This window comes from Pelodiscus sinensis, chromosome 25, assembly GCF_052426305.1.
Source record: "Pelodiscus sinensis isolate ZL-2025 chromosome 25, ASM5242630v1, whole genome shotgun sequence".
In the NCBI taxonomy this organism is placed as follows: Eukaryota; Metazoa; Chordata; order Testudines; family Trionychidae; genus Pelodiscus; species Pelodiscus sinensis.
The window spans coordinates 8,775,683-8,803,643 of NC_143076.1; the positions used below are offsets into that span (position 1 = coordinate 8,775,683).

At 47.3% G+C, this 27,961-nt stretch overlaps 1 protein-coding gene across 15 annotated transcripts in view; it reads right to left on the bottom strand.

Annotated features, from left to right (window-relative positions):
• PKNOX2 (PBX/knotted 1 homeobox 2) overlaps positions 1–27,961 on the bottom strand; it is a 341,221-nt gene that overhangs the window by 113,705 nt on the left and 199,555 nt on the right. For all 15 annotated transcript variants that reach the window (XM_075909457.2, XM_075909454.2, XM_075909458.2 and 12 more), the window contains one exon: positions 14,336–14,475. In XM_075909457.2, coding sequence (XP_075765572.1) covers positions 14,336–14,475 — 140 coding nt within the window. The remainder of the gene's footprint in view (positions 1–14,335; positions 14,476–27,961) is intronic.

The following is a 27,961-nucleotide window of genomic DNA, read 5'->3' on the forward strand; positions in this document are numbered from 1 at the left end:
AGCCCCCACTAACTAACATGTACGCAATGTCTACACTCACAGTGCCACAGTGCTGCTCCAGTGCAGGCTCAGCTACACAGAGGGGAAGGGGTCTCCCATCAGAGCAGGCAATTAATCCATCTGCCCAAGGGACGTATTCTATCGATCTAGCACTGTCTGCACCAGATCCGCATAGGCACATCTCCTTGGGAGTAGCCTTGGGAATGATCATTTAGCAAGGCACTAACTTCAGAATGTAGCTCAGTCACTGCCTTTCACTAAGAATCCCTCCAGAAGTCTCTGATGGGCAGCCGCGCTGGTATGCCACCTCCCTTTAACGAACTACCTACAAACTACAGACAAGTTGAGGAGAACAGAGGCTACTAAGACCCGCTAATGCGCTTGAGATCTGTGAGACAAAGTGCTATAACTAACCAGCATGGGTGGTAAGAAGGAAATGAGCAGGCATAGGGTCTGCGGCGCTAATATACCGACCCATGAGCCTGGCACTCAAAGGGATGCTGCAGCCGACCCTACAGCTATTACCATGGCTGACGTCTCTGACAACTGTGCACCTGGGCATGCTCACACATCAGATGCAATCGAGAACAGCAAGTGCTCAGCAGCTGATGACCTCAAAACGGAGGTGAGCAGGGAGGTGGCAAACTTTTACTGGGGATGAATCTCCCTGCAGGTCCAACCATTGCTATGGACTGTCAGTCTAATTTCCTTCTGCCATACGCGTAATGACGAAAAAACTCCATCCCGGGATGATGACGCAGTTGATGATGCTGCACGGAGACTAAGCATTGTGCTGCTGCTCATAGACCACAGGAAACTAAGTGCTCTTCAGAGTCATGTGGCTGTCCCCAGGTTCCCATTTAGCTCTACATTGGATGGCGCTTGCTTAGCTCAGACCATTATTAGGGCTTTCACATTTTTCAGGGTTTAATTTACTCTATTCTTAACCAGGCAGTTTTAAAAGACAAACACATAAAAAAGGAAAAATAAAGGAAAAAATCCCTCTCCGGAGTAAATAAGAATTCTTATGATGGACACAAATAGCTGTATAATAATAACAGAGGAAAGGCATGTTGTATACTAAATGATTCAGAGACTCAAGGCCTGTAGGGACAACTATGATGATAGCAATTTGAGGATTAAGATCAATACAGTGTGGCTGAATTTGAGAATTATTAGACAGAGGTGTGGTCTTGATTTTCAGACTCCAAGAAATGGATAATTTACCACACACCTTTGATCTGCTCCAATGGTTGATTACCAACACTGTTAAAATGCTTTATTTCTACTCTGATATTTTTCTAGATTCAACTTCCATTGGACCTTCTCCTGCCTTTGGCTCCTAGTTTAAGGAGCTTTCTAGTACATAAGAACATCAGAACAGCCATACGGGTCATACCAAAGGTCCTTCTAGCCCAGTATCCTGTCTGTCGACAGTGGCCAATACCAGATGCCCCAGAGGGAGGGATCACAACAGGCAATCCTCACGTGATCCCTCCCCTATCACCCACCTCCAGAGAAACAGAGGCTAGGGACACCCTTCCTACCCATCCTGGCTAATAGCCACTGATGGACCTAATCTCCATGAATCAATCTAGCTCTTTTTTGAATCCTGTTAAAGTTCCAGCCTTCACTGCATCCTCTGGCAAGGAGTTCCACAGACTGACTGTGCGCTGAGCGAAGACAAACTTCCTTTTGTTTGTTTTAAACCCACTGCTTATTAATTTCATTTGGTGATCCCTAGTTCTTATATTGTGGGAATAAGAAAATAACTTTTCTTTATTCACTATTTCCATACCAGTCATGATTTTATCGACCTCTATCATATCCCCCTTGAATCTCCTCTTTTCTAAAATAAAAAGTCCAAGTCTTTTTAATCTCTCTTCATATGGGAACCATTCCAAACCCCTCATCATTTTTGTTGCCCTTTTCTGAATCTTTTCCAGTGCCAATATATCTTTTTTAGATGAGGCAACCACATCTGTAACGCAGTATTCAAGATGTGGGCCTATCGTGGTTTTATACAGCGACAATAAGATTATTCTCTATCCCTTTTTTAATGACTCCTAACATTTTATTTGCTTTTTTGCCTGCCACTGCACACTGAGTGGATGTTTTCAGAGAACTACCCACAATGACTCCAAGATCTTTCTCGAATTATTGTAAGCAAATTAGTCCCCATCATGTTGTATGTATGGTTGGGATTATTTTTTCCAATGTGCATTACTTCACATTTATCAACATTCAATTTAATTTGCCATTTTGTTGCCCAATCACTTCGTTTGGTGAGATCTTTTAGAAGCTCTGCTTTGGTCTTAACTATCTTGAGCAGTTTGGTATCATCTGCAAATTTTGCCTCCTCACTGTTTACCTCTTTCTCTAGCTCATTCATAAATAAGTTGAATAGGATGGGTCCCAGGACAGACCCTTGGGGGACTCCACTTGTTACCTCTCTCCACTCAGAAAACTGACCATTTAGTTCTACCCTTTGTTTCCTGGCCTTTAACCAGTTATCAGTCCATGAAAGGACCTTCCCTCTTGTCCCATGACAACTTACTTTATTTTAGAGCCTTTGGTGAGGGATCTTGTCAAAGGCTTTCTGGAAATCTAGTATCAGCATCTTCTCCCCATGGAGGTACTTATAAACAAGGCACATTAAACTCATTGTGTGGCAAGGGCCAGAATACCCTTTTAGCTAGTTATCTGAAGAGATGCATTGTGCGGTTAGACAGAGAAGTTAAATATTAGGAGTGGCAGGCTATTCCCCATTACTACTGCAGGTCATTAGGGCTATGTCTACACTGCATTCTTTTTCAGCTTTTTTTTCGGAAGAGGTTTTTCCAACATTTGGCCTGTCTACATGGGGACAAATGTGGGAAAAACCTCTTCTTTTGGAAGATCCCTTATTCCTCATAAAATGAGGAATACAGAACTTCCGAAAGAATGCGCCTGCTTTTTTGGAAACTGTTCTGAAAGCGGATACTTTCCCTGGACACGGCAGGGAAAACTCTGCAGTCTAGACATACACTAGAAGTTGTGCTTGGGGGAAAGTGTCTGTTTGAAAACCTGAAACCCTCAAACATAAGACTTCTTGGCCAAATACCAAACCGACTATCTGCTGTTATTGTTTACATCTGTGCAAAGTGAGTGCAGACGGGCTGTAAGACCCGAACCATTCAGAATGGTGCAGGTGCAAGTGATCACCTACAGTTCAATTCAGTGGAAAATCAGGTCATAGATTCATAGAATCCCAAGGCTGGAAGAGACCTCAGGGGTCGCTGCATTCAACCCCCTGCCCAAAGCAGGACCAGACCCAACTCAATCATCCCAGCCAGGGTTTTGTCAAGCCAGGACTTACACTCCTCTAGGGATGGAGATTCTCCCTCCTCTCCTCCCCAGGGAACCCAGCCTTTTTCCTCATAACCAACCTGGACCTCCCCCACTGTAACTTGAGACCATTGCTCCTCGTTCTGCCATCTGCCACCACTGAGAACAGCCTCTCTCCACCCTCTTTGGAAGCCCCCTACAGGTAGTTGAAGGCTGCTCTCAAATCCCCCCTCACTCTTCTCTTCTGTAGACTAAAGAAGCCCAAAACCCTCAACCTCCCCTCATAGGTCATGTGTCCCAGTCCCTTCATCATTTTGGTTGCCCTCTGCTGGGCCCTCTCCAATGCATCCACATCCTTTCTGTAATGGGGAGCCCAGAACTGGATGCACTACTCCAGATGTGGCTTCACCAGAGCCAAGTAAAGAGGAATAATCACATCTCTGGATCGACTGGCAATGCTCCTCATACTGCAACCTAATATGCCATTAGCCTTCTTGGCTACAAGAACACACTGTTGACTCATATACAACGTCTCATGTACTATCATCCCCAGTAAAGTCTGCCACCTCCATGCTCAACTCCGTTTGAGGTCATGGATAAATATATTAGACAAAAGCAATTCAAGACACTAGAGTTGGGTTGGCACCCGAACATCACTGATCTTTTCTTATGTTGACAAGAAAGCATTTATTCCCCCTCTCTGTTCTCTTTCTTAGCAAGCTTCTGACCCTGGACAGCACTTTTCCTATCCATGGCTGATTGTGAAGGTCTTATCAAAAACTTCTTAAAAATCAAAATAAAGGTTCAATGGGTAGTTGTATTTTTTGACATAGCCAGATAATCGACATACAATTTTTCCCCCATGCTGCTTTATTCTTATCATACACTGTTCTTCTCTATAAAAGCGACAAGGAGTCCTGTAACACCTTAGGGTATGTCTATACTGCCACCCTAGTTCGAACTAGGGTGGCTAATGTAGGCATTCGAACTTGCAAATGAAGCCCAGGATTTAAATATCCCGGGCTTCATTTGTATGTTCCCAGGTGGGCGCCATTTTTAAATGCCCATAGTTCGAACTCCCTGCCCACAGCTACACGCGGCACGAACTGGGTAGTTCGAATTAAAGCTCCTAATTCAAACTACCATTACTCCTCGTTGCAGGAGGAGTAATGGTAGTTCGAATTAGGAGCTTTAATTCAAACTACCTAGTCTGTGCCGCGTGTAGCTGCGGGCAGGGAGTTCGAACTATGGGGCATTTAAAAATGGCGCCCACCCGGGAACATGCAAATAAAGCCCGGGATATTTAAATCCTGGGCTTCATTTGCAAGTTCGAATGCCTACACTAGCCACCCTAGTTCGAACTAGGATGGCAGTATCGAACTAGGATGGCAGTATCGAACTAGGATGGCAGTATAGACATACCCTCATAAACTAACAGATGTACTGTATTGGAGCATAAGCTTTCGTGGGCAAAGACCCACTTCGTCAGATGCATGTAGTGGAAATTTCCAGAGGCAGGTATAAATATGCAGGCAAGAATCAGGCTAGAGATAATGAGGTAAATTCAATCAGGGAGGATGAGGCCCGCTTCTAGCAGCTGATCTGGAGGTGTGAACACCAAGAGAGAAGAAACTGCTTTTGTAATTGACTAGCCATTCACAGTCTTTGTTTAGTCTAAAGTGCTACAGGACTCCTTGCTGCTTTTGCAGATCCAGACTAACATGGCTACCCCTCTGAGACTTGTTCTTTTCTATGTTTATAATAATTCTATATTAATTATCATTTCAACCAATTTTCCTGTTACAATGCACTGGTCTCCGTATCATCACAAGCGTCTCTTTTAATGATAGGTGCATTCGTTAGAGTTCAGTCTTCCAGTTTAGTAGCTGATTTTAGTGAGCAATGTAAGCTGCTCAGTGACAGACACACCGGACACTTTAATTTCTGCAGAGCTCTTGGAGGTACCACTTGGGCCTGGTAACTTGTTGCTCTTAACTTATCAGATTCTTCCATCAGCCGTTCTCTTGCCATCTTAGTCCCTGGCAATACCTCCTCTTTATCACTACAACAGTCCAAGGCACGTGTCCTCTGGGGCAGTGGTCCCCAACCTTTTGGGGCTGCCGGGTGCCCGGGGACGCAAGCCGGGCGCAAGAATGGCTTGGGCTGGCCCTGGTCACTAGGCGGGTGCACATAAATGCCCCAGCGGGCGCCATGGCGCCTGCGGGCACCGCGTTGGGGACCCCTGCTCTGGGAGTATCCTTATCGGCTGTAATTATTGCCTTTTCTCCCTGGTAGCCCAGCAGACTCAAAGATTCCCTCACAGGCTTTCTGCTACCGAGATACTGAAAGGCTGGGTTGTTTTTTAATCTAATGTGTTTCTATATCTTTGGTGAACTGCTCTTCAAATTCCTTTAGCCTTTGAATAAGCTAGTCTTTCTTTCACCTTCTATCTCCTCTGGTTTATGTTTCTTTCTATGGGCTTCCCCAGAGTTGGATTTCCATTTCTTGAGCTCTACATGTTGGGTCCAAATAACCTCCGGAACTTTCCCATTAAAACAGACTGGTTCTTTTCTTGCCTTCCCAACCCCTAAGTGGGGGGTAGGACTGTCTTTGGGACTGTACTGTTGTACCTGGAGTAGCCTCCATGAATTTTAACTCTCTCACAGGATCATTTTTTACATCCCTCTTTTCTGAAATTGCCCGGTTAGTACATCTGAGGTCCATTGGCCTAAACATCTTCTTGAGGGGCAGGGGCGGATGCTGCAGCAGCTCTACATCTGACCTGCTACTCCAGGCCTCAGGCACACCCCAAGTTTCTCCCAGGAGACAAGGCCTGTCTCTAAGCAACTGACCCACTTGCAACGCTCACCTGCAGTATGCCTGACTGCCATAGAAGTTTGAAGGGAAATCCCATCTCGGAAGTAATCAAAGTGAACCCCACCTGAACATGTGCTTCCATGGGAGCAGCCTCCCTGCTAGCTCGGTCACAGAAAAAGTACCCCTGAGGATCTCCCAAACCCAGTATTAGCTGTTAAGTGACTTTACACTACATCGGGAGACATTCTAAGTCCCTCCCATACGGACGATGCCACCGTTTCCATAGTAACGAGTGTATTTCAGAAGGGGAAAGTGGGGCAAAGCGGAAGAGTCCGACAGAATAAGCAGCATGAGCAAAATATGTGAAGATGCAAGAAGTGCCTCCGCGTTCCCTGGCTATTTTTGCCGCATGTGAGCAAAGTTGGCATCCCAAGCTGTTGGCCATAAGCACTTTATGGCACCTCACTCGGCCCATCGCAGCGCTCTAAGTGCTACAAAAATAATACAATCGGCACAGATGCGCATCCGATCTGCAAATCTTCTTACATTATTTTGCAATCATTAATCTCTGCCAAAGAGGCTCTGTGTGCCGCTGCCTTGCTGATTAACTAAAGAGATGCTCCCATATGAGCCAATTAGGATCAGAGACTTCTTTCCCATAGCACAAATCAGAGGGCAGCCAAACATTTCATGACCACGTTGCTCTGCTCACACACACACAAGCTAGCAGCATGTCATGTGCCTGCTTTAGCCTTCCTTCTGCTCTCTTTTGTGAACAATGCAGCCCTTCTCAGAATGATTCTGTCTGCATGCGTGGGTTTGGGTGTGTTTATGTGTGTGACCGCGAGAGAACAAATTAAGCTCCCCAAATATTTTTCCTTTATCTGTATTTTTTAAGATCAGACCATAAAACGAGGAGCTCAGGCATTAATTTGAATCAAATGGGGCTTGTTAAATTCATTGACATGACATGAAAAATCCCTGGCGTGGTTTTGAAGCTTCATGCTATCCAGAGGCAAGAAATTTTAATTAACCCCCACCTCCCCAACCTCCAGGCATTGAGTGTGGTGTACAAGGGTTCCAGAGAACCATTCAACTCTTCATCTTGGCTCCATTTCTTTTTTCTATCCTGAATGAGAACAACTGATTCCCCCTCCGCCCTGGACTTCTTTTTATGAAATAGAAACATTCTGCCTATTATAACCACGTTAAGGGACTGAAATCAACAAAATTACCACTCCCCTCACCAGGCCCAAGCCTGGGGACAGTAAAACACTTTCACTAAATTAAATTATTTTTTATGACAATTGTTTTGTTAACAAACGCAATTAAGCAGGAGGTACACATGTTAAGTCTGTTCCGCTAATACCCTGCCAGCCCCCAACTCTCCCTCTGAAATGAAACATAAGGAAGAGCTTCTTATGCTTCTGCAGGAATTCTGCATTAAAAAATGGAAAATTCTGCAACAGAACTTTAAAATTCTGTGCACGGTATTTTCAAATTCTGCATACTTTGTCACAGTATAATCACATCAGTTTCAATTATTTCTGGTCATTTATTTCAAAATCCTTGTGAGCAAGTATGCCTATAACTATGCAGACAACAAAAATGATTCAGAAAATATTTTTTTACAAATCGATTCCTTGCTAGGCATATTAATACAGAACTCTGAGTAATAATTAATGTAAACTACAGTATAGAATCATATTTCTTGCACTCCCCAGGCGCTGGGTGGAGTCAGGGATAACAGAGAAGCTGAGGGAGAGGGAAATAATTTCTGGGAATGAGCCTGGGCATGAACCTGGAGGGCTGTTGGGTGTGGATGGGAAAAGTCAGGCACAGGTTGGATTTTTTTTTTGCGGCAGGGGGAGGGGGAACTGTTAGGGTATGTCTACACTGCCACCCTAGTTCGAACTAGGGGCTAATGTAGGCAATCGAAGTTGCAAATGAAGCCCGGGACTCGTGGAACGTGGAACGGTAGTTCGAATTAGAGAGCCTACTCCGTGCTGTGCGTAGCCGCGAGCACGGAGTCCGCACTAAAGGGAATTTAAAAATGGCGGCGCCCCGCAAGATGCAAATGAAGCCTAGGACATTTAAATCCCAGGCTTCATTTGCAACTTCAATTGCCTACATTAGCCACCCTAGTTCGAACTAGGGTGGCAGTGTAGACATACCCTTAGAGTGCTTCCTGGCTGACCCCTAACTTCTCCCATTCAGTCAGGCAAATCTGTCCTGCCTTCCTGTGTCCCTGCACCCCATACCCTTGTCCTTGTGCCCTTCGCTTAGACTCCCCCCAAATATGCATGGTTCACTAATTATGCACACACACCGTAGTGCAGAATACCCCCAGGAGTATGTTGAGTGACTGAAGCAGGCAAAATATAAGAGCCAGTAAATTACAGTTTGCAACTCTTATAACAACTCTAAATGGTGGCAGTGATGTAATGCATTGGTAGCTTCTCTAATGTACTTCAGGGCTACCCAGCTTAATTCTGGGGATCTTTGGCTTCTTGTTCAGATATTCAGCTCTGCTAGAATCCAGACAATCCAGATATACAGAATCTTTTAATAAATTCATATGTATATATTCTCACAGGAGACAAGCTGACAGTCTCTCTACCCATGAGGTCTTTTCCTACGATGACTATGCATGAGGAATGCACTTAGACGTTTAATCTCTGACTATATATATATAGCATTTTCTGTTACAGTCCTTAATTCTTTCACAATATTTCTCTGACGGGTAATTTAGTACGAGGATGTTTCCCATGTAAATATTTGCAGGAGTAGATAAGTAAAAACAAGACCAGTAATGTTCCATTAGTTCTCATGGAGTTTAAATATCTAACTGCACACTTACACATCCAACCAGTACTTTGATCTACCACAAGGAATTGACCCAAATACATGCTAGTATGACTTGGTCAGCCAGAGACACAACCATATCCGTACATTGACTGTACTGGAGCCTCTATTATCCACAAGCCAATGAGGAGGGTTTCGCATGTGTGCCAAAAAGGAGAAAAGGCAGTTATGAGCCTTGTAAGGCTTCATTTATGAGAACTCTTGAGTCTTTGAAATGTATGAAAGCCACTGTCTATTCCTGCATAGGCTAGGCACAACCAGAGCTATTACTGTGTCGCAGTCTAGTCTGAAACCTGACTTCAGAGGATCAAGGATATCAGCAGTAATGTGTTGCTGGAAGCCAAAATGAGCCCCACCCAAGTCCCTAGACTTCACAGAACCATAGACTACTAGAACCATAGACTACTAGTACCTTGAGAGGTCATTACGTCCAGTCCCCTGCCCTCACAGCAAAGCCAAGCACCAGTTAGAGCAGAGCTACTCAGCATGTGGTCAGTGGTGTGATTTGGGTTTACACGGGGCTCAACACGTGGCCCATGGGTGGGATCCTCTGAACATCCTTTGATCCACTGGGAACACACTCCACACCAGCAAGTCAATAGAATGGTCTTCTGTTGACATGAGTTTTAGTAGTTAAATTCCTGGACTGTCATTGCTCATTAAAAGTGCTGTCATATGGGTGGAAATCGGGTAAATATTTTATTAATATCAGCAGAACTGACTTAAATGGGGCCTGCGTGTTGTGTAGTCTTGCCTTAATCTTTGTATGAAAGAAAAGATTAGTGTGAAAGAAGCTATTTGCATATATTTGCTTATATATTTGCATGTATATGCAACCACACTTAAGTTGCAGCCCTCGACATGTGCTGTGAATATCATTGTGGCCCCCGGGGCTTCCAAAGTTGAGTAGCCCTGGTCTAGACCATCCCTGACAGGTGTTTGTCTGAGCTGCTCTTAAAAATCTCCAAGAATGGAGATTTCCCAGCCTCCCAAGGCAATTCATTCCAGTGTTTGACCACCCTGACAGTTAGGGAGTTTTTCCTAATGTCCAACTTGAACCTCCCTTGCTGCAGTTTAAGCCCATTGCTTCTTGTCCTATCATCAGAGGCCCAGGAGAACAATTTTTCTCCCTCCTCCTTGTAACACTCTTTTAGGTACTTGAAAGCTGCTATCCTGCCCTCTCTTTTCCAGGCTAAATAAACCCAGTTCTTTCAATCTTCTTTCCTAGGTCATGTTCTCTAGATCTCTAATCATTCTTGTTGCTCGTCTCTGGACCTTCTCCAGTTTCTCTGCTTCTTTCCTGAAATGCGGTGCCCAGAACTGGACACAATACTCCAATTGAAGTCTAATCAGCACGGAATAGAGAGGAAGAATGACTTCCCGTGTCTTGCACACAACACTCCTGTTCATGCCTCCCAGAATCATGTTTGCTCTTTTTTTCAATTGTGTCACATTGTTGACTTATATTTAGGCTGTGGTCCACTACGACCCCTAGACAGTTCTGCAGGACTCCTTCCTAGACAGTCGCTTCCCATTCTGTGTGTGTGAAACAGACTGTTCCTTCCTAAGTGGAGCACTTTGCATTTGTCTCTATTAAACTTCATCCTATTGACCTCAGACCATTTCTCCAATTTGACCAGCTTATTCTGAATTATAATTCTATCCTCTAACGCACTTGCAACTCCTCCACCTTGGTTCTGGGCTTTACTACAAGTATATATAAGTCCAATGACTCTTGGTAGATCATCAGCAATGGAGATTGTATCTGTAGTGTTTGAAGTGTAGACAAGCCCCTAGCATTTAGATTTCTTGTATTGGTAGATAAGCATTTATAACATTTGTCAATAGTTAGTTGTCTGCCTTCATGTGATGTAATTAAATGGGCTCTTTTTTGTTAGGAATTGAAGAGAAACAGTCTATCTGTACTTTAGCATCTTCTATCCTCTCCTGTTTACTATGGGATATAGAATCCCCATTAATAGAGTCTCCCCTATGGGACATGTCTGTCTGTTGGCTCCCCTCCTGCCCATAGTTTCTCCACCACCTTTTTATTTTACATGCTATCAATCTGGCTCCATTTTGGTTTCAGTGGTCCCAGGACTTCCTGTATAGGCTATTCCTTTCCCAAAAGGGTCCCCTGATCCTAATACACTGAACCCCCCGCCCCAATGCCATTGTCTTGCCCACTCACTGACCTTGCAGTTCTGCCTAACCGGCCCTGCACATGGAACGGGAAGCATTCAGAGAATTCTACCATGGAGGTCCTGGACTTTAATTTTTCAGCTAGCAACCTAGATTGGCCTCCAGGACAGCTCTCCTACCTTTCCCTATGTTCTTGGTACCTAGTCTCACTGGTTTTAGTGGGACTTGTGCAGTGAACTCCACTTCACATTGCCATCATGTCCATCCAACATTGGAACACGTGGGGGCAAAAAAAAAAGAATCACAAATTGATATGAACTATAGAGCAAAGTGCCTCTTCTTACATTCAGCAGTGTCTCGGCCGTAAGATGGCAAACCCCTAATCTGTAACCTCAAAGTAGATCTGCAATGGATTGGAGAGAAATGCTGCTGTTAGCAGCTTGCTAACACTGATTAAAATTATTAATCCTGTTTACAATGTTGTTAAAAAACCTTAAGCAGCAAGTTACAAACCCCAAAGGTGAACTAATAAAGAGATTGATCTCAGATGAGAGCGAGAGAGAAGTGGTGCCTGAAACCGGCTGCCAGCAATCTGGAAACATCAGAACAAAGTCCCTGCAGTCTGAGAGCCCCAGGCTAACTGTGGCCTTCAAACAAACGCGAGTCGCTCTGTGCCTGTGCAGCTGGATGTGCTTACTGACACCAGCTGAGTCCCCTGCTCCATCCTCGGCTCTGCAGCAAGGGGAGAGAACTTGCCTCGTTCTGGTTCTGAGGGGCAAAGTGCTCCTGGATTGTTGCTGTGTTTGGGGTTTGTCTAAGTGCCACAGACTGTCTCTTCTTTGCCCTGTGCCCCTACTCTCTTCTCAAGCTGCGCCTGGCAGAGTAAAAAGGTTGGTATGAGCTAAGAAGACAGAGGCGCGCCCTGTGAGCTCAGAGACACCCCTCGCGGGGCGGGGCATGGGGAACAGCAACAGCTTGTATTCAGAAGTGCCCACCGAGGAGCTCAGGGGATGAACTACATGACACCTGTAAATACAATGCCGTGCAACGGCAATGAGCAACATCTGGAAATCCACGCAGCAAAATCCCCAAGAGGTTTGTCCCAGGGTGCCTGGCCTCTGTGAATGAAGTAGGCCCAGCCCCCCCAGGGCAGAGCAGATGCCACCATACAGAGGGTGGGGCAGCACCAAAGAGCTGACCCATAAATGGTCAGGGGATCTGTGTCTAGATGAGGGGAGGGGAAGAGCTGCCAGCCACCAGAAGACCAGTTGGAGAAGACGTGTTCCAGAGGTGCTGGATCGATCCTCATGAAAGTGGGACAACCACGAGAACCTGCCCCCTTTGTGGGACCACTCCTGCCTCGCCTCTTTCCCAGGGTAACCGCCATCCAGGGGGCTGTGGGGAGCTCTGGAAGATCCTCCACCTGGCAGCGGCCCTTGGCCCATCTCTCCCCCCTGCCCCGGAGCCCCTGCCAGGGTAGGTAGAGAGTCCAGGGCTGCTCTTACCACAACCTGGCCCTGGCCCCTGGCCTGGTTAGACGGAGGGGCCCTGAGCAAAGCAGGGCCGGGACTCTGCCATTCTGACAGTCACCTACTTTGCACAGATAAATGATTGACCCGGGGCAGGGCAGAATCCAGCTCTCGATCTCTTCACCAAGGGTGTGTCTAGACTACAGGGTTTTGTCAACAAAAGTGGACTTTTGTCGACAAAATTATCCCTGCATCTACACTACCGCCAAGTTCTGTCGACATAACATCGACAGAACTTGGCAGTTTTGTTGACGGCGGTAAACCTCATTCTACGAGGAATAACGCCTTTCGTCCACAGAGTTCTGTCGCCAGAAGGCGTTCTTGCATCTACACTGTCCTTTGCGTCTACGCTGTCATGTCGACAAAGTGACTTGCTTTGTCGACAGAACTGGATGTTGTCTAGACGCTCTTTGTCGACAGTATCTGCCGACAAAACCTCTGTCGACAAAAGCCTGTAGTCTAGACATACCCCTAGGAGTCACAGAATCCCAGGGCTGGCAGAGACTTGAGTTGTCATAGAGTCCAGCCCCCTGCCCAAAGGCAGGCCCAGCCCAACTAAACCATCCTAGCCAGGGCTTTGCCAGGTGGACCGTAAAAACCTCCAGGGGTGAAGATTCCCCCCTGCCAAGAACCCACCCCAGAATGCCACCAGTTAACTAGGGGCCCGAAAGCTGAAGTGGCAGAATCTTTTCCCTGGGTCACAGGAAGGAAGCCAGGTGCCACACGGAGAAGCAGGGAATCCCCGGGTCCCCTTAAGGCTACAGTATCAATGCACTACTGCTTGCTCATCTGGGCTCCCCAGTCAACAATGCAGACAGTTTATAATCCTCAAGAGCAAATGTTCTCCTCTACCCGAGAAATCCCCCCGGGCCAGTGCACAGATCGCCCTGATGTGATGGCACCTGGTGTATCGCATGGGCTAGCTCTCGGCCCTGAGATGGGCTGGTTCCTGTAGCATCAGTGCTGCTGTGCATGTGGGCGTGGGCCGCAGGGGGAGCCGACCAGGAGGGCAGGTCTGGCTGACTAGGTATGTCCCAGAGGCAACCACCCAGGCATGAGACAGTAGCCCAGTAACTGAACCTGGCGGTAATTTCAGACCGTGATGTTCCGAGGGAACCAGGTGAGAAGCCAGACACCTCAGGAGGGGAAAGCAACGAAGGACTTTGGAACGCCCCAGTATCCACTGGCCGTTTCATCCCAATATCATGTATTAATTCATTAATGTATTTATTTTATTTATTTCAATATTTTTACCCGGCCTTTCTATTTAAAATATTCAAGGTGGCTTACAAGAACAAACAAAAAAATACAAATATGTGTAAACATTTAAACATTTAAAATATGAGTATTAATTGCTCCTGATCCCCAGCGTCCCAGGACTCCTGGGGTCACGTTCTCCTGCCTACTGCTCAGCGCGCTGCGTGCAGGACCCTGATTTCCCTAGCAAAGAGAGCAAAGCTCTTTCTTCTGGAGCTTGGGTATCCCCGACTTAAAGTGAACCGAAAGTTGCGTCTTGCGGGATGTATTGGCAAGGGCTCCCGAGCAAATGCCTCCTCCCCACTCCAGCTGACGTTAACCCCCAGACAGATGAGTGTATGCCACCCCAGAGATGGGAAGGAACATTAAAGAGCAGCCTGGCAGTCGTTCCCCTGTACCTGTAGACAGCTCGCTTGTCAGCCTCCAGCTGTGCCTGAGGGTCAATAGGAGTGCTGGGGACGGGGGTGTTGGCCGCTGCCGAGGGTGTTGTGATGTGCACTGGCTGTGCCTTCGCCGGCTGTTGTGCTGTAGCAGTCATCTGTTAAAACAAGAGAAGAAAGCCCTGGGGTTTACAACAAAGCAGAGCTGTGCGGGAGTGGGGGGGGGGGGGGTTGCTTCCCTCTTTGTGACTGTGCAGTATCGATACTGCATAAATGCATGGGACCCCCTGGGTGTTTGTGTGTGTGGTTGTGATTCTGTGCTTATGTGCCACTGGATCCTGTGTGCACCTCGGTCTCACATTCTGTCGGTGCTCCTGTGCGTGTGTCTGTGCATTTACACGGGTGTGCCTTGTATGTGTTTCTATTTATATGTGCATTGAGCCGTGCCAGGGAGTCTATGTTTGCATGGGTGGCCATTGTGGGTATGGCGGTCTCCTTTCTCTCTTGCGTTAGCAAACCCCACTTGTTTTGGCTGTTGTTTTGCTGATCTCACTGGTGTCTGTGTGACTTTTCGACAGAGTGTGCCGGTGTGCGTGATTGCCCTGTGCGGTTTGGAGTGTCTCTGCATTGGTATATTCCTTGGAAGCTCTTCCAGGGGGTAGCACATCATTGCTGGATGCCAGAACCATTCAGAAAGAAGACCCCAGACCCACAAAGAGAACGTACCCAGATTCCAGACTAAGGCTTTTTAGAAGAGGAAGGGTCTGACCTGCAAAACAGCAGGGAATCCAGGAATACTAGACCTGTTCCCCCATTGTCCAGCTCATGTACAGCAGCGTTTCTTAAACTTCACTGCATCGCCACCCCCTTTGACAACAAAAAAACCACATGACCCTGGGAAAGGGGACTGCACTCCAATCCCCGTATCCTCAGGCGGGGGGGAAGGGCTGAGCTGAAGCCCAAGTCCTCCTGCCCTAAAGGATGCCAAAGCTTGAGGTAGAGTTACCATAGTTGAACTTGCAAAAAAGAGGACACTTCTGAGAACGAGTGCAACTGTATCAGCATCTACCAGCTCCCCTTGCGTTCATGTGTTCTATATATAACATTTAGCAAAACTTTTCCAAGAGTTTAGACACCCTACGTCTGTAGACAAAGCCTAAGGCAAAAAGAGGAGGATTGAGAAAATGGGATAACAAAGGAGAGAAGAAAAACAGAAGAAACCGTCATGGTCACAAGCTGGAAAACACCACGGAAAGTCAGCAAGTGGAAAGTCAATTCCAGAATCGCTGCCTAGAATGTATTGTTCTGGCGGAGGATGGGGAGGCTAGTGCTGCGGGTTACAAGACAGCAGAAAAGGCTTTGGCAGATTCCAAGTGGGGTGTAAAGAGGCCGTATTAACTCTGTGGCTGCAGACAGAATGTATTTCACAGCCAGCTGGCCAAAGGTCTCTGTAATGCAGCTTTTAAACAGGTGAGAGGAATGGAAAGGGAATATTAATGCATTTTAACACATAGCTGCTGTCACAGTTACATGGCTGCCTTGTGAATCTAGACACCTAACTACCTTTTCCCTTTTTGAGTTAATTAAATCAGCATGTTGATGCTAATGCCTGATCAAAGCTTGGCCACTGGCGCCATGAACTGTTCTTTGGGCACCTTCTTCCTGCTCACTAGCTCACAGCTTCACTATTAGAAAAAGTCCGACAGATTCATGTTGGTAGCAAACACCTTTACATTTTCTAACAGCCTCCTTTTAAATGGAATTGGTTCCAACCTGCCCGTACTAGCCAGCGTCCGTCCTCTTCTCTTGCGAGTGGCTGTTGTAGTGCACTTTAGAAATCACCTCTCTCGGGTATGCTGCCGCCCTGCGTAGACAAGCCCGAGGAGCTTAGCAAAACAAAGGCTGAGAAGGGATGAGACACCTCTACAGATACATCAAGGGGTGGGCACTGGAGAGGAAGAAAGGAGCTGTTTCAACTAAGGGATCATGTTAGCAGACAGACAAATGAGTATAAACTGGTCATGAGTAAATTTAGGCTTGAATTTACAAGATGGTTTGGTCTTGGAACAGCCTCCCAACAGAAGCAGTAGGGCAAACAATTCACACGTTTTAAGGAAAAGCACGATAAACAAATGACCAGGATTGTGTGATGCAGCTTTTGGCTACAGCAGGAACTGGACTCCATGACCCTTCCGTTCCCACGCTGCACATTTCACAGACCTAGACCTGTAGGCTACGTCTACACTGGCATGAATTTCCGAAAATGCTTTTAATGGAAAAGTTTTCCGTTAAAAGCATTTGCGGAAAAGCGCGTCTAGATTGGCAGGATGCTTTTCTGCAAAAGCACTTTTTGAGGAAAAGCGTCCATGGCCAATCTAGACGCGGTTTTCCGCAAAAAAGCCCCGATCGCCATTTTCGCTGTATTATGCTGTCTACATTGGCCCTTTTGGGCAAAAGTCTTTTGGAAAAAGACTTTTGCCCGAACGGGAGCAGCATAGTTTTTCCGGAAAAGCACTGATGATTTTACATGAGATCGTCAGTGCTTTTCCGGAAATTCAAGTGGCCAGTGTAGACAGCTGGCAAGTTTTTCCGGAAAAGCTGCTGATTTTCCGGAAAAACTTGCCAGTCTAGACACAGCCCCCGAGTTAAGAGGGATTGCAAGGGTCATCTTGTCTAACCCCTGCCAAGATTCAGGATTTGTTGTGTCTAATGGACCTTGGACAGATGGAGACCCCATGTCCTTCTGAAAACCTCCACCAAAGGAGCTTCCAGGACCCTGCCGGCAGTAGGTTCCATTGTCCAACATTTCCTCATCAATTCTGTACATTTGGGCACTGCCTCCCACCTAACCTGTTCCCCGTTTACATAATGATCTCTCAATTTTGAATTGTTGCTCCAATTACACCCAACACGGGGAGACAGAGTAACAGGGATTTTCTCTGGTCCTGCAGCTTCTAATTTTGCTCACACTATTTATGACTAGAAAAAAAATTTTAAAGCAGGGAAGCTGCAGGTGCTTTTTGAGGACTGCCTGAATGGGCTTCAATATTGCTGCGTGATAGCACTAGAAAGAGGTGACTCTGGAGTGGGTTAAAAAGCAGCTCTTCGATATAGGCTGTGATGAAGCTGCAGGCAAGAGTTTGCTGAAAGGTCTGTGGGAAAACAAAGGCAATCATTTTCATCTGAATCAATAAAAGTAAAGCCTAGACAACCCAAATATTCTCAGTGTTGCCAGCTCGAAGGATTTTACCGTTAGTCTCACAACATTTGGTGCTTTTCACGAAGCCCTGGCCCCTAGATTTATGTGGCTATGCTACAATCTCAGCTTTCATGGGGAAAAAAAAGGTAGCAAGTTTCTAGTCCTAATGGTTGCAGGAAAAAAAGCCTGCAAACATGAACTCTATAGATTACAACACCAGAAGACAAAGGGGGGGGGGGGGGGGAATCCCAAAGTTATTACATTTTCGAATGTCACAATAGTCAAGCTAGTCTCAGGATTTCTGGAACTCAAATAATAATTTTTGAACATTTAAGATTGGAAATATGTTCTACGGAAAATGGCTCCCTACACTTCCTACAGAACAGCCCCTCAAACCATCCTTCACTATAACAGCTATAAAGAGGGGCAATGACCCAGCAGGTCCTAGCAGAGCCGCACATCGCTCCCATCACGAATGAGGCTGCAATTTGCATACCCGTTATTTGCATACACATGCATGCCCTTATTTCTTCTAAGAAAATCATCAGCTAACACCTTGCGGGAGGCATCTGTTGTCGCTGAAAGGACATTAAGGACAGGACTGTCCTACAGAGCAATTTGGATGATGTGGAAGTGGCACATTTCAATAATGCATTTCAAAGCAAAGCCACGTTTCTAGAAACACGGAATGCAGGTCACATTTCGATGATGGGGGATCGTAGCCTGGGAAAAGGGACTCTGAAAAAGACTTAACAGTCACAGTGGAAAACAACTGAGCTCGCATTGTCACCTGGTAGCTAGAAGTTTACCTACACAAGGATTTAGCCTGCACTAGAAGGGTGTACATTTTAGCACACACGAGTGTGTTGTTCACTAAGGGTATGTCTAGACTACACAGCTCCGTCGACGGAGCCATGTAGATGAGTTTACTAGACATAGGAAAATGAAGTGGCAATTTAAATAATCGCCACTTCATTTACATCAAAATGGCCGCTGCGCCGCGCCGATCAGATGTTTGGAGGCACAGCGCAACAGTCTGGACGCGTCGCGGTCAACAAGGGAAGCCTTTGTCGACCGCTCCGGTACGCCTCATTAGACATCCTCTAACTGGCCTTTGTGGACCCTGCTGACCCAGACTAAATGTTCCCTAATGGGGTTGTAGTCCTGTTTCAATCAGTTGGGTGCTGACATGCAGTAGAGAACTTACACTCTGCCCCACATGGCTCCTTGCAGGCCAGTCGAGGTGCATCTGCATAGCTTTCAGAAGGAAGCTGCCCAGCCCTTGTCGAGAGAGGTGGGTTCCTGAGGCTTGCAGCAGTGCGCTACAAAGAGACAGCGTGACAGTGCACCCACCTCCCTAGGCTTCAGAGCCCATGCCTAGCCCAAACCACATCTTCAAAGCACTGCCTACACAGCTGTATTGAGAGCACTGCTGCAGCCTCAGGAACCCAAGTCTGGTGACGGGCTGTGGGGCTCACTCCAAACGGCTGGATGGGTGTACCCCTAATGCACTCCACTCCAGGGAGGACTAAATGAACACCCCTCTGGTGAGGAGTGAGGCCTTTAAAGAGCAAATGAATCTTAACTATATAAACGGGGGGATCCTGACTAGAAACAGGGAGGTGTTACCACCAGATACCACATTAGGGAGACTGTTACTGGCCTACGTGTCCAGCTCTGCTGCCCGCATTTTGCAAAAAATGTTACCACAAATTGCAAAGGGTTTCGTACGGAGCTGCAGAGCCAGAAACCCTGCTATGCAGCAAACAATGAATGGACGCTCAATACAAGAGCAATTTAGTAGGTGACTTGATCACAATTGACAAGAACCTCCATGATGAGAAGACTTGCCAGCAGAGAGCCCTTTAATGTGAGAAACTCTTTGTGTTCAGTATCTTCACTGTTGATTTAGATATAGCTTCCTCTTATCATAACTTAAAGCAAGATCAGGGTTTGGTTGTGCCAGGAAAACAGGAAGTGCCTGGAATGAGACTATTTTCCAGAACATGGAAAGGGAGGGGGCAGAGAGGAGGGATGCAGTACTGCAGAGTGACCACAGAGGGCAGCCATGCCAGCAGCAGAGTGCCCAGCTGCGCCTGGGCCTATGCATGTTACTGGCCACCAGAAAGGGTAAGTGCCCCCCATCACAAATAGTGCTGAATGGGGGAAGGGAAACAGCCACCAAGCACCTCAGCCCCCCTGTTTTGTACCGTTGGTACCATCCCAGGGATTGGGAAGCAGAGTTCACCCCTCCAGGAGTCGTCCCCCTAGACAGGCTGCTGGGGGGCGCTGAAGGCTAGGGCTGTCCCCTGGAGTCTCGCCTCTGACCAGCTGTAGGGGGCCAGGGCTGGCCCCCAGAACCTTGCCCGCCCCCAGATAAGCTGGAGGGCAGGGCCAGTTGACGCCCCGGGCCCGCTGTGGACACGCTGCAGGCTGACTTGCATAGCCCTGGCCCCCGGGAGAAGTCATCAGTCATGGACTGCAGCTCCAGCCTCCTGGGAGAAACAGGTAGCCCTGATAATCTCCCCCCGCCCTGCACCTCCTAGCCGCCTGCCCTGACTCCAGCACCATCACCCTGCCCTGAGCCCCCTACCTTCTGCTGTGACTTTGGCATTCCCCACTTCCTGCCCTGAGCCCTCCACCTCCTGCCCTGACTCCGGAGTCCCTGCTCCCTGCCACGAGCCTCACATACCTCCCAGCCTCCTGCCCTCACTCCTGCACCCTCCCCCCCGCTCTGATCAATTAAATAAAGCATGTACAATTTCCTTTTAATTTACAAAAACCAAACCAAAAACCAAACCAAAAGCCAAAGGAAGCATTACCACAGTTAAGAAACTGAGCAACACCTGGTACATTTGCTTGTAACCAGACAAAACCAGAGTCTGATAATGAAAGTGCTGAACGACCTTAATCATAGGAGGTTGTAGCTGTCCCACCTGCCGCCCCAATGGAGTTGCACTGGGGTTATAGCTGTCCCCGTGCCCATCTCTGTCTTCTTGCTGCCTCCCTGCAGTCATTACACAGTATAACTGTGCCGAATAGCAGACCCCCCCTCCCTTGCAGTTTTATGAGAAACAATCTCATTCCAGGCACATCCCACTGTCCTGGCATGACCAACCCCTGACCTTGCTTTAAGTTATGAGAAGAAGAAGCTGCCTACCAAATATGCTTACCATTTAGGAGGAGTGCTTGGACAAACAGACTCACAGACAGACAGATGGACAGACACAAAACCACACACGTTCTCTTTCAAATATATAGAAGACTGTGGGCTGTGTATGCATCTCTCTATGTGTTATGTGGGCTGTACCCACACAATATATATACTACCTGCATGGCTCCAAGGATGCCACATGTGCTCCAACTGTGTGTTAATTGGGCCTCAAGAGGTCTGTGGGTTGAGTCGCACTATTCTAGATCACACTTAGTCCTGCCCTTGGTGCAGGGGACTGAACTAGATGATCTACCAAGGTCCTCTCCAGTCCTACATTTCTGGATTCTATGACACGAAGGCACAACAAAATCTAATGGTGGCAAAAGAAATTATATTAAATCAGACTAGAAATAAGGTTGACAGTGAGAGTAATTAGCTATTGGAACGGCTTATCTATGGAGGTGGTCGCTTCGCCATCACTTTGAGACTTTAAATCAAGACTGAACCAAAACATCTGCTCTAGTTTAACCAGAAGTTATGGAAATGATGTAGGAATCATGGGATGAATTTTATGGCCCACGTTAAGCAGGAACTCAGACCAGATGACCCTTAGTCCCCTTGCTTAAAAACTATAGCTAATTTCAAAACCATGGTCTAGTTTAGAATACATGCTTTGAACCTGGTGTAGTCCAGCCAGTCATTCTAAGAAGCTGGGTTTGCTGAAGCCATGTTTGGAAATTTTTTCCCAAGTCAATTTAAAGGCCAATATTAGCCTCACCAGGTGACAGAATAGCCGATTGGTCGAATGGGAATTAGAGCTGATTCGATAATAAACTCAGGCAGAAGACAGACATGAAATATTCCTGCTTGGGACTGTCAGGACCCAATTCCTTTTATTGTAGGGATGATTTTGAATACATTTCTTATATTTAATCTCAGGGCTCTATTTTCATGTTCACTCTGCCATGCCTGCTGCATTCCCTACTCGATAACTAGAGGCCATACTGCATAGCATGCCGAATACTTCAGGCAATTTCAAAAGTTGTCACATGAGCACACAATGAACCATTGCTTCTTGCATTTGAATACTCCGCTCTCCCGTTACCCTATAAGCTATTACCATTTTCCTGCTGGAATGAGCCGGGCATTTCCATACTACTGGTATCACATCAACCGAGAGTGGCCATAGCATGACCTGTGTCACATGCCAGTTCCATTCTCTCTCATCCACTTCTGGGAGGCTGTGCTACACAGAGGGGTTCTAGGAACTCGGGTTGACTGTGCCACCCTACGCCTGCTCCGTGATACGTTTCACACTGCTGACCCTACGTGTATGGTGTGTGGGCCCAGATTTAGGGATATGCAGACTGGCAATAAGGCAATCATTTCTGACCCCATTATCCAGCTCCACTAAGGGTTCCAAAAAGGTCTCAGCCAGCCTGAGCAACTATTGCTGACCATGCATTATAATGAATAGAACGGATAAACTAAGGCTTTCCTCCTGCAAGAATGGCTGGACACACACAAAACTAAAGGCTCAAATTTTGCTCTTGGAAGAAGCTCCCTTTGAAATCAGTAGAGCTGCATAGCTGTGAGTGAGGACAAATTTGTTCTCATTTATAAGAGACCTATAACTTCTGAGCTGTAAGTTCTCTCTACCTCCCCATTTCCCTTAGAAACTAGGAACTGTAGAAAATTGATAAAGGTTGTAAAAGGACACAAGGGACATCTATGAGCAGCAATGTTACAGATAATCAGAAGGAATTTTTAAAGCATATTAGAAAGAAAGGAAACCTAAAAATTGTATTGGTCAATTACTACATAGGAATGGTAGAGTTATCAATGATGCAGAAAAATCAGAAGTGTTCAATAAATATTCCAGTTCTCTATTTGGGGAAAAGCCAGATGATATATTCACCTAATAGAATGATGATAAAAGTCTTTTCTTTCCAACAATAATTCAAAATGATATTAAACAGCCGTTAATAAAGTCAGACATGTTTAAATAATCAGGTCCAGATAATATGTGTCCAAGAGATTTAAAAGAACGGATCAATGTAGATTTTCAATAATGCTGGTGGTAACTCTGGGGCATCTCCAGAGGACTGGAACAAAGCTAATGGACCAAACTGTAAGAGGTAAACGGGATGACCCAGATAATTACAGGCCTGTCAGCCTGACATCGATCCCAAGAAAAACAATGGAACAGCTTTTAAGGGATTCAATTAATAAAGAATTAAAAGATTACACTATAATTAATGTCAATCAACATGGGGTTTTGGAAAATGGATCATGTAAAGTTAACTTGATTTATGACAAATTTGATTGACAAAGGCAACAGTGTTCGTGTAATGCACTAGATTTGAAAATGGAGTTTGACCTCATACTGCACAACACATTGGGTGGTGAATGAGAATGATTCAAAAATCAACATGGCCCACCGTAAATGGATTAAAAACTCATCAGTGACCGGGCAAAATACCTGTCCTCCGGATACTATTTCATCCTGAAACAGGGACATTTTCCAAAAGCTGAAATTTGTCTTCCCCACTAAAATTACTTTCCAGTAAAGTGGTGTTTGTTCTTTCTTGACTGTGCTGCAGTGGAAATTGACAGAAAATGGAGACCGACATATAACGGGGTAAACTCCACTAAGAAAAATCATCATCTGGGTTTACACCAATGAGAGGGAGAGCAGAATTTTACCCACTGTGTGTCACGCTCACGGGAGAAACAAATGCATCGGTTTTTAAAAGAAGCTTCTGTCTTTCATAACTTTATTTCCCCAAACTTCAAAAACAAAGTTTCAGTGAAAGATCTTCACTTGAAATTGTTTAAATGTATTATGAAGAATGTAGGGGACCCTGGATTTTTTATGCAGATTCCTCATTTCAAAAGACAGATTCTCCCATGCATTTGAATAGATTATGCTCAATATTACTAGCCTGTGGCAGAACCAGAAGATTATTAAAGCAGTTGCTCTGTTCTCAAAGGAAGTTTTTCCCTTTGCTTCCTCTGCATGTTAGGAAATTCAGTCTTTCTGATAGTCAGCCCTGCTGCCTTTGAAAGGACCTGTCAAGCAGCATCACAGCTAGCAGAAAAGATGCTAATGCTACGCTACCAAAGAAGGGACTTGATCTTTCTTTAGTCCTCCTTATCTCCTTGCTCTTTTGCCTTCCTGCGTAAGCTGCTTGGGAGAAGGTGGGTGCTTACACAGGGCGGCCTTTCAGCAGTGTCTCGCACAGACATTTCACAGGGGTGGGTGGGAGTGTGTTGAACCAGAGGGTCGCACTTTGCTTTATATGGCATAAAGGGAAAAGGCAGAAGCATAGTGATACTTGCCAGCAATGCTTTTTTTGTAAAAATAAATAAATAAATAAATAAAGGTGCCGGTACTCCAGGGGAAAAGTTGTTCAGGGGAAAAAAAAAAGTAGGGTTGGCATTGCCCTTTTAAGACATGTGGCCCCCTTTAAGACACGCGGCCCAGCCAGCTGTCAGACATCTGCGTACAGCGGTGCTGGTGCGCTCCATTCTTTCCAGGTAAGCTCTGACTGGAGGTGCCAGTACTGCATCAGGAGGTGCTGGTACTGAGCACCAGGAAGTACCATCACAAAAAAAGCACTGCTTGCCAGCTTGCTGCCCTCCAGCTGCAAGGCCCTTTTGTCGACAGAACAGTGGAGGAAAAATCCACGTCAACGGCAGGGACAGAGCTCTCAGCAGTAAAGTTACAGCGTTGCAGCTTTAGGGATGTAGACACGGTTTGTTATGTAGCTGCAGTTAGCCTCCGGGAGGTACCTGCAGTGCCCCCAGCACTGTTCTACTCATGGGTTTGAACTCAGCTGCCCTGCACCCAGCTACACAGACATGTGCCCCTTTCCTCGCCCTGCCCCGGGAAGTTTTGAAATCGCTCCGTGTGGAGCGCTCACACAGCACTGCCCAGCTGAGCCTGCTGCTCCTGGCGGCAAGTGCATTCCTGCCAGGAGTTCTGTGGGGAGGGAGAGCAGTGGGAGAACTCAGAGGGAGCACAGAATGAAAATAGTAACGTGGAGTCCTCCCCTTCCCCCAGCACTAGCACCCAGCGGTGGGCTGCAGCACGGGGAGAAGGGAGGGACTGTGCCATGCAGTGCAGAGACAGGGAGGGAGATGAGGTCTGATGACGGGGCTGACCTCCTCCCCTGCTGGTTTGCTGGTCTCTGCTGAGCTGGGGTGGGCGCCGGGGGACACCAGTTGTCTGTGCAGCAGCTTCGGTCTCAGCACAGGTTGCTTCCAGCTGCTGTCTGAGCTCAGTATTAACATGCCCCCTCCAGGCGTCCCCCAGCCGACCTGCCTGCCCCCTGTGGGACTCCTCTTACCGCCTTGTGTGCAAAACACACAGCACGGAAAAGCGTAGCCTCTCCCCTACAGGGAATAACTCCTCCCCCTTCAGCTGCTATGCAGGAGCTGGCCTGGGCCCTTCCCACACCTCCGAGCACAGTGCTAACTCTGGCTGAGCAAAGGCTGGGGCCAGCCCTCAGTGCCCAGCGGCCTTTGTGTCTGCACAATTCTGCGACTACAGAACAATATTCCTTTCTGCTGTGAGTCGCTACGTTCCCTGCCTTAGGCCCTGGCTAACCGTCCTTTCGGAACGCCAGCCAGCGCTCCGACTTTCCTCCTTAGCGTCCCTGCGCCAAACGCCCTGCAGCCAGCAGCAGAGGAATTCCATGGTTCTGCCATAGGATGCTCTCTAATCGGGCTTTCCCTAGCACAGAAATTGGGTGCCAGTGTCTCTCCACGCTAAGATCCGCCAGGCTGCAGGCCAATCCGTGCGGGCGGGGGAATGGAAGGTGCACTGGAAGTCACAGGGAGAACGAGCTGTGGAGAAGCCCTTCTATGTCAGCTGTTCTTTAAACTGCAAACAGGAATCCAATATCCCTGCACTTCACTGCTGCTTCTACCACAGCGGCGAAACCCACCAACACACCAAGTGCGACTCGGAATGTTCCCAAAGCCAAGAGGAGCCGTGAAACACGCCAATGAGGCCACCGACACTCAACAGGCCGTAAAACCTGCACCGAGCTGTCATTTGTGCAAAGTGACCTTTCTCACCACAGGGACACATTAAGGAGAGGAGCATAAAGGGGCCGTTGACGCTCACACAGGCGCATAATGTACCGATTCCACTCCCTCATAAAAGCCCCCTGAAGGTGGCAAGCAGGTGTCAGCACTGCTGAGAACAGTTCTCAGTCCCCTCGGTGAGCAAGCCGGAGAGGACTCTTGTATCTCTCACTTAATCATGTCTGCGCTGCGAAAAATTAACTTGCCTGCCCTTTTCCCTCACACGCAGACAAAGAGCTCGGGGGAACTGACTGCAGGAGCGATGTGGGGACGCAGGGCATTCCAGTCCAGCCAGGGAGAGGAAAATGGCACGTTCCTTCCCAAGAGTTCCCCAAATGGGTAGGGGTAGGAGTGGCATTAGCAGGGGGGCTTTTCTGCTACCAGGACTGTCATGATTATGAGGGTTAGCCAGCAGCCTGGGGATTAAGGAGTTAACTACACCTAGCCAGGTGGAGTGACCAGTAGGAATGTAGGTGGGACTTTCAAACTGGGACAAAGGAATTTGGGTTTTTTCCTTTCTCCTTTTGTCTCTCTGAGTGAGTCCTCTGCAGCTACAGAGAGGGACAAGCATGTCTCTCTCTCCAAGACACCATTCTTCATTTTCTGTAAGTAGGGTAAAGTTGACAGCTGTGCCGCCGCAACTCTCTGGAGGGCACGCCGGTCGGTGCACCACCTCTGCTGCGCATGCTCAGAGGCAGCTAGAAAGAACCCAGCGGTAGCTAGGGCCCTGGGTGGAAGCCAGGTCCAGGGGGAGAGTAAGCCGGAGGCCCGGAATGGAGGCAGGCAGGGCGAGGGAAGCCTGGACAGAAAAGGAGGGAGTGTGACAGGGTGTGTGCCCTGCACTGGCCCTTTAAAGGCAAAACCCAGGCCCGGAGCAAAGACCCAGCTGAGGCAGTTCTGGCTAATGAGGGCCCAGCTGGGGGCTGTATAAGGGAGAGCAGTTCCCCACTCAGGGGAAGAGCAGTAAGGAGCTGGTAGCTTGGGGTATGTCTACACTACCCCGCTAGTTCGAACTAGCGGGGTAATGTATGCATACCGAACTTGCTAATGAAGCCCAGGATTTGAATTTCCCGGGCTTCATTAGCATAAAGCCGGCTCCGCCATTTTTAAAAGCCGGCTAGTGCGAACCCCGTGCCGCGCAGCTACACGCGGCACGGGCTAGATAGTTCGAACTACGTAGCCATTCCGATCTATCTGTACACCTCGTTCCACTAGCCGGCTTTTAAAAATGGCGGAGCCGGCTTTATGCTAATGAAGCCCGGGAAATTCAAATCCCGGGCTTCATTAGCAAGTTCGGTATGCCTACATTACCCCGCTAGTTCGAACTAGCGGGGTAATGTAGACATACCCTTGGAAAGCAGGAGGCTCCCAGGAACCCCAAGAGTGCTGGGGCAAGGCAGGGCTTGGGGAGCTCTGGCCCAGCAAGCTCCCAGGCTGTAGGGCCTGGAGCGGGGCCTGGGCTTGGAGGGCTGCAGAGATGAAAACACTGAGCACAGCCAACAGGGCAGGCATTGTGGGACACTGGCAGAAGCCAGTTCTGTTAACAAAACAAACAGCAGAGTCCAGACTGTCTCTCTGTCCACTATAAAGGGAGGGAAAAGATAAAAGTCTCTCCTAGCAGTGGAAGTTTTCTGTTGACAAAACTAGCTGTTTTTCCTGACTAAAGTTGCATTGTAGCTAAAAGCCAGGCGGTGCAAACCTTTTTTGCCAGAAAAAAACCTTCCACTCTGTATGAGCGGTGTTTAGCATTCCTGTCCTCGCACTGTTTATACCAGTACTTGGTGCTGCTTTGTCACTCACTCGCCAGTGCAGACCAGCCCACGAAGAAAACCCTGCACTGATTCACACGCAGGGAAGTAACTTTGCAGCCAGAAGGGCTAGAAACACGTTTTTAAGAGGAAGCTTAAATTTTGCAGAAACTGCTGAAGTCACCACACAGAAGCTGGTCCCACACAGATAGCTGTTCCCAAAGCCCATACTGCACAATGTTGTCATTTCTGTTGCACGTTGGCCTGAGGATGGCTAGCGCAGGACGCATAGCATGAGCAGAACAGCTCCTTTTAAAGCCCTAAAAATAAATTTGCCATGAAGGTTCTATTGCAGAATTTCAAAGCCCTCACTAACTTGCATTTGGAGCCATTCAAAGGGCACTGAAGCCCCCTTCACTGACGTGTCACCGAAACTTCCACTAAGGCTT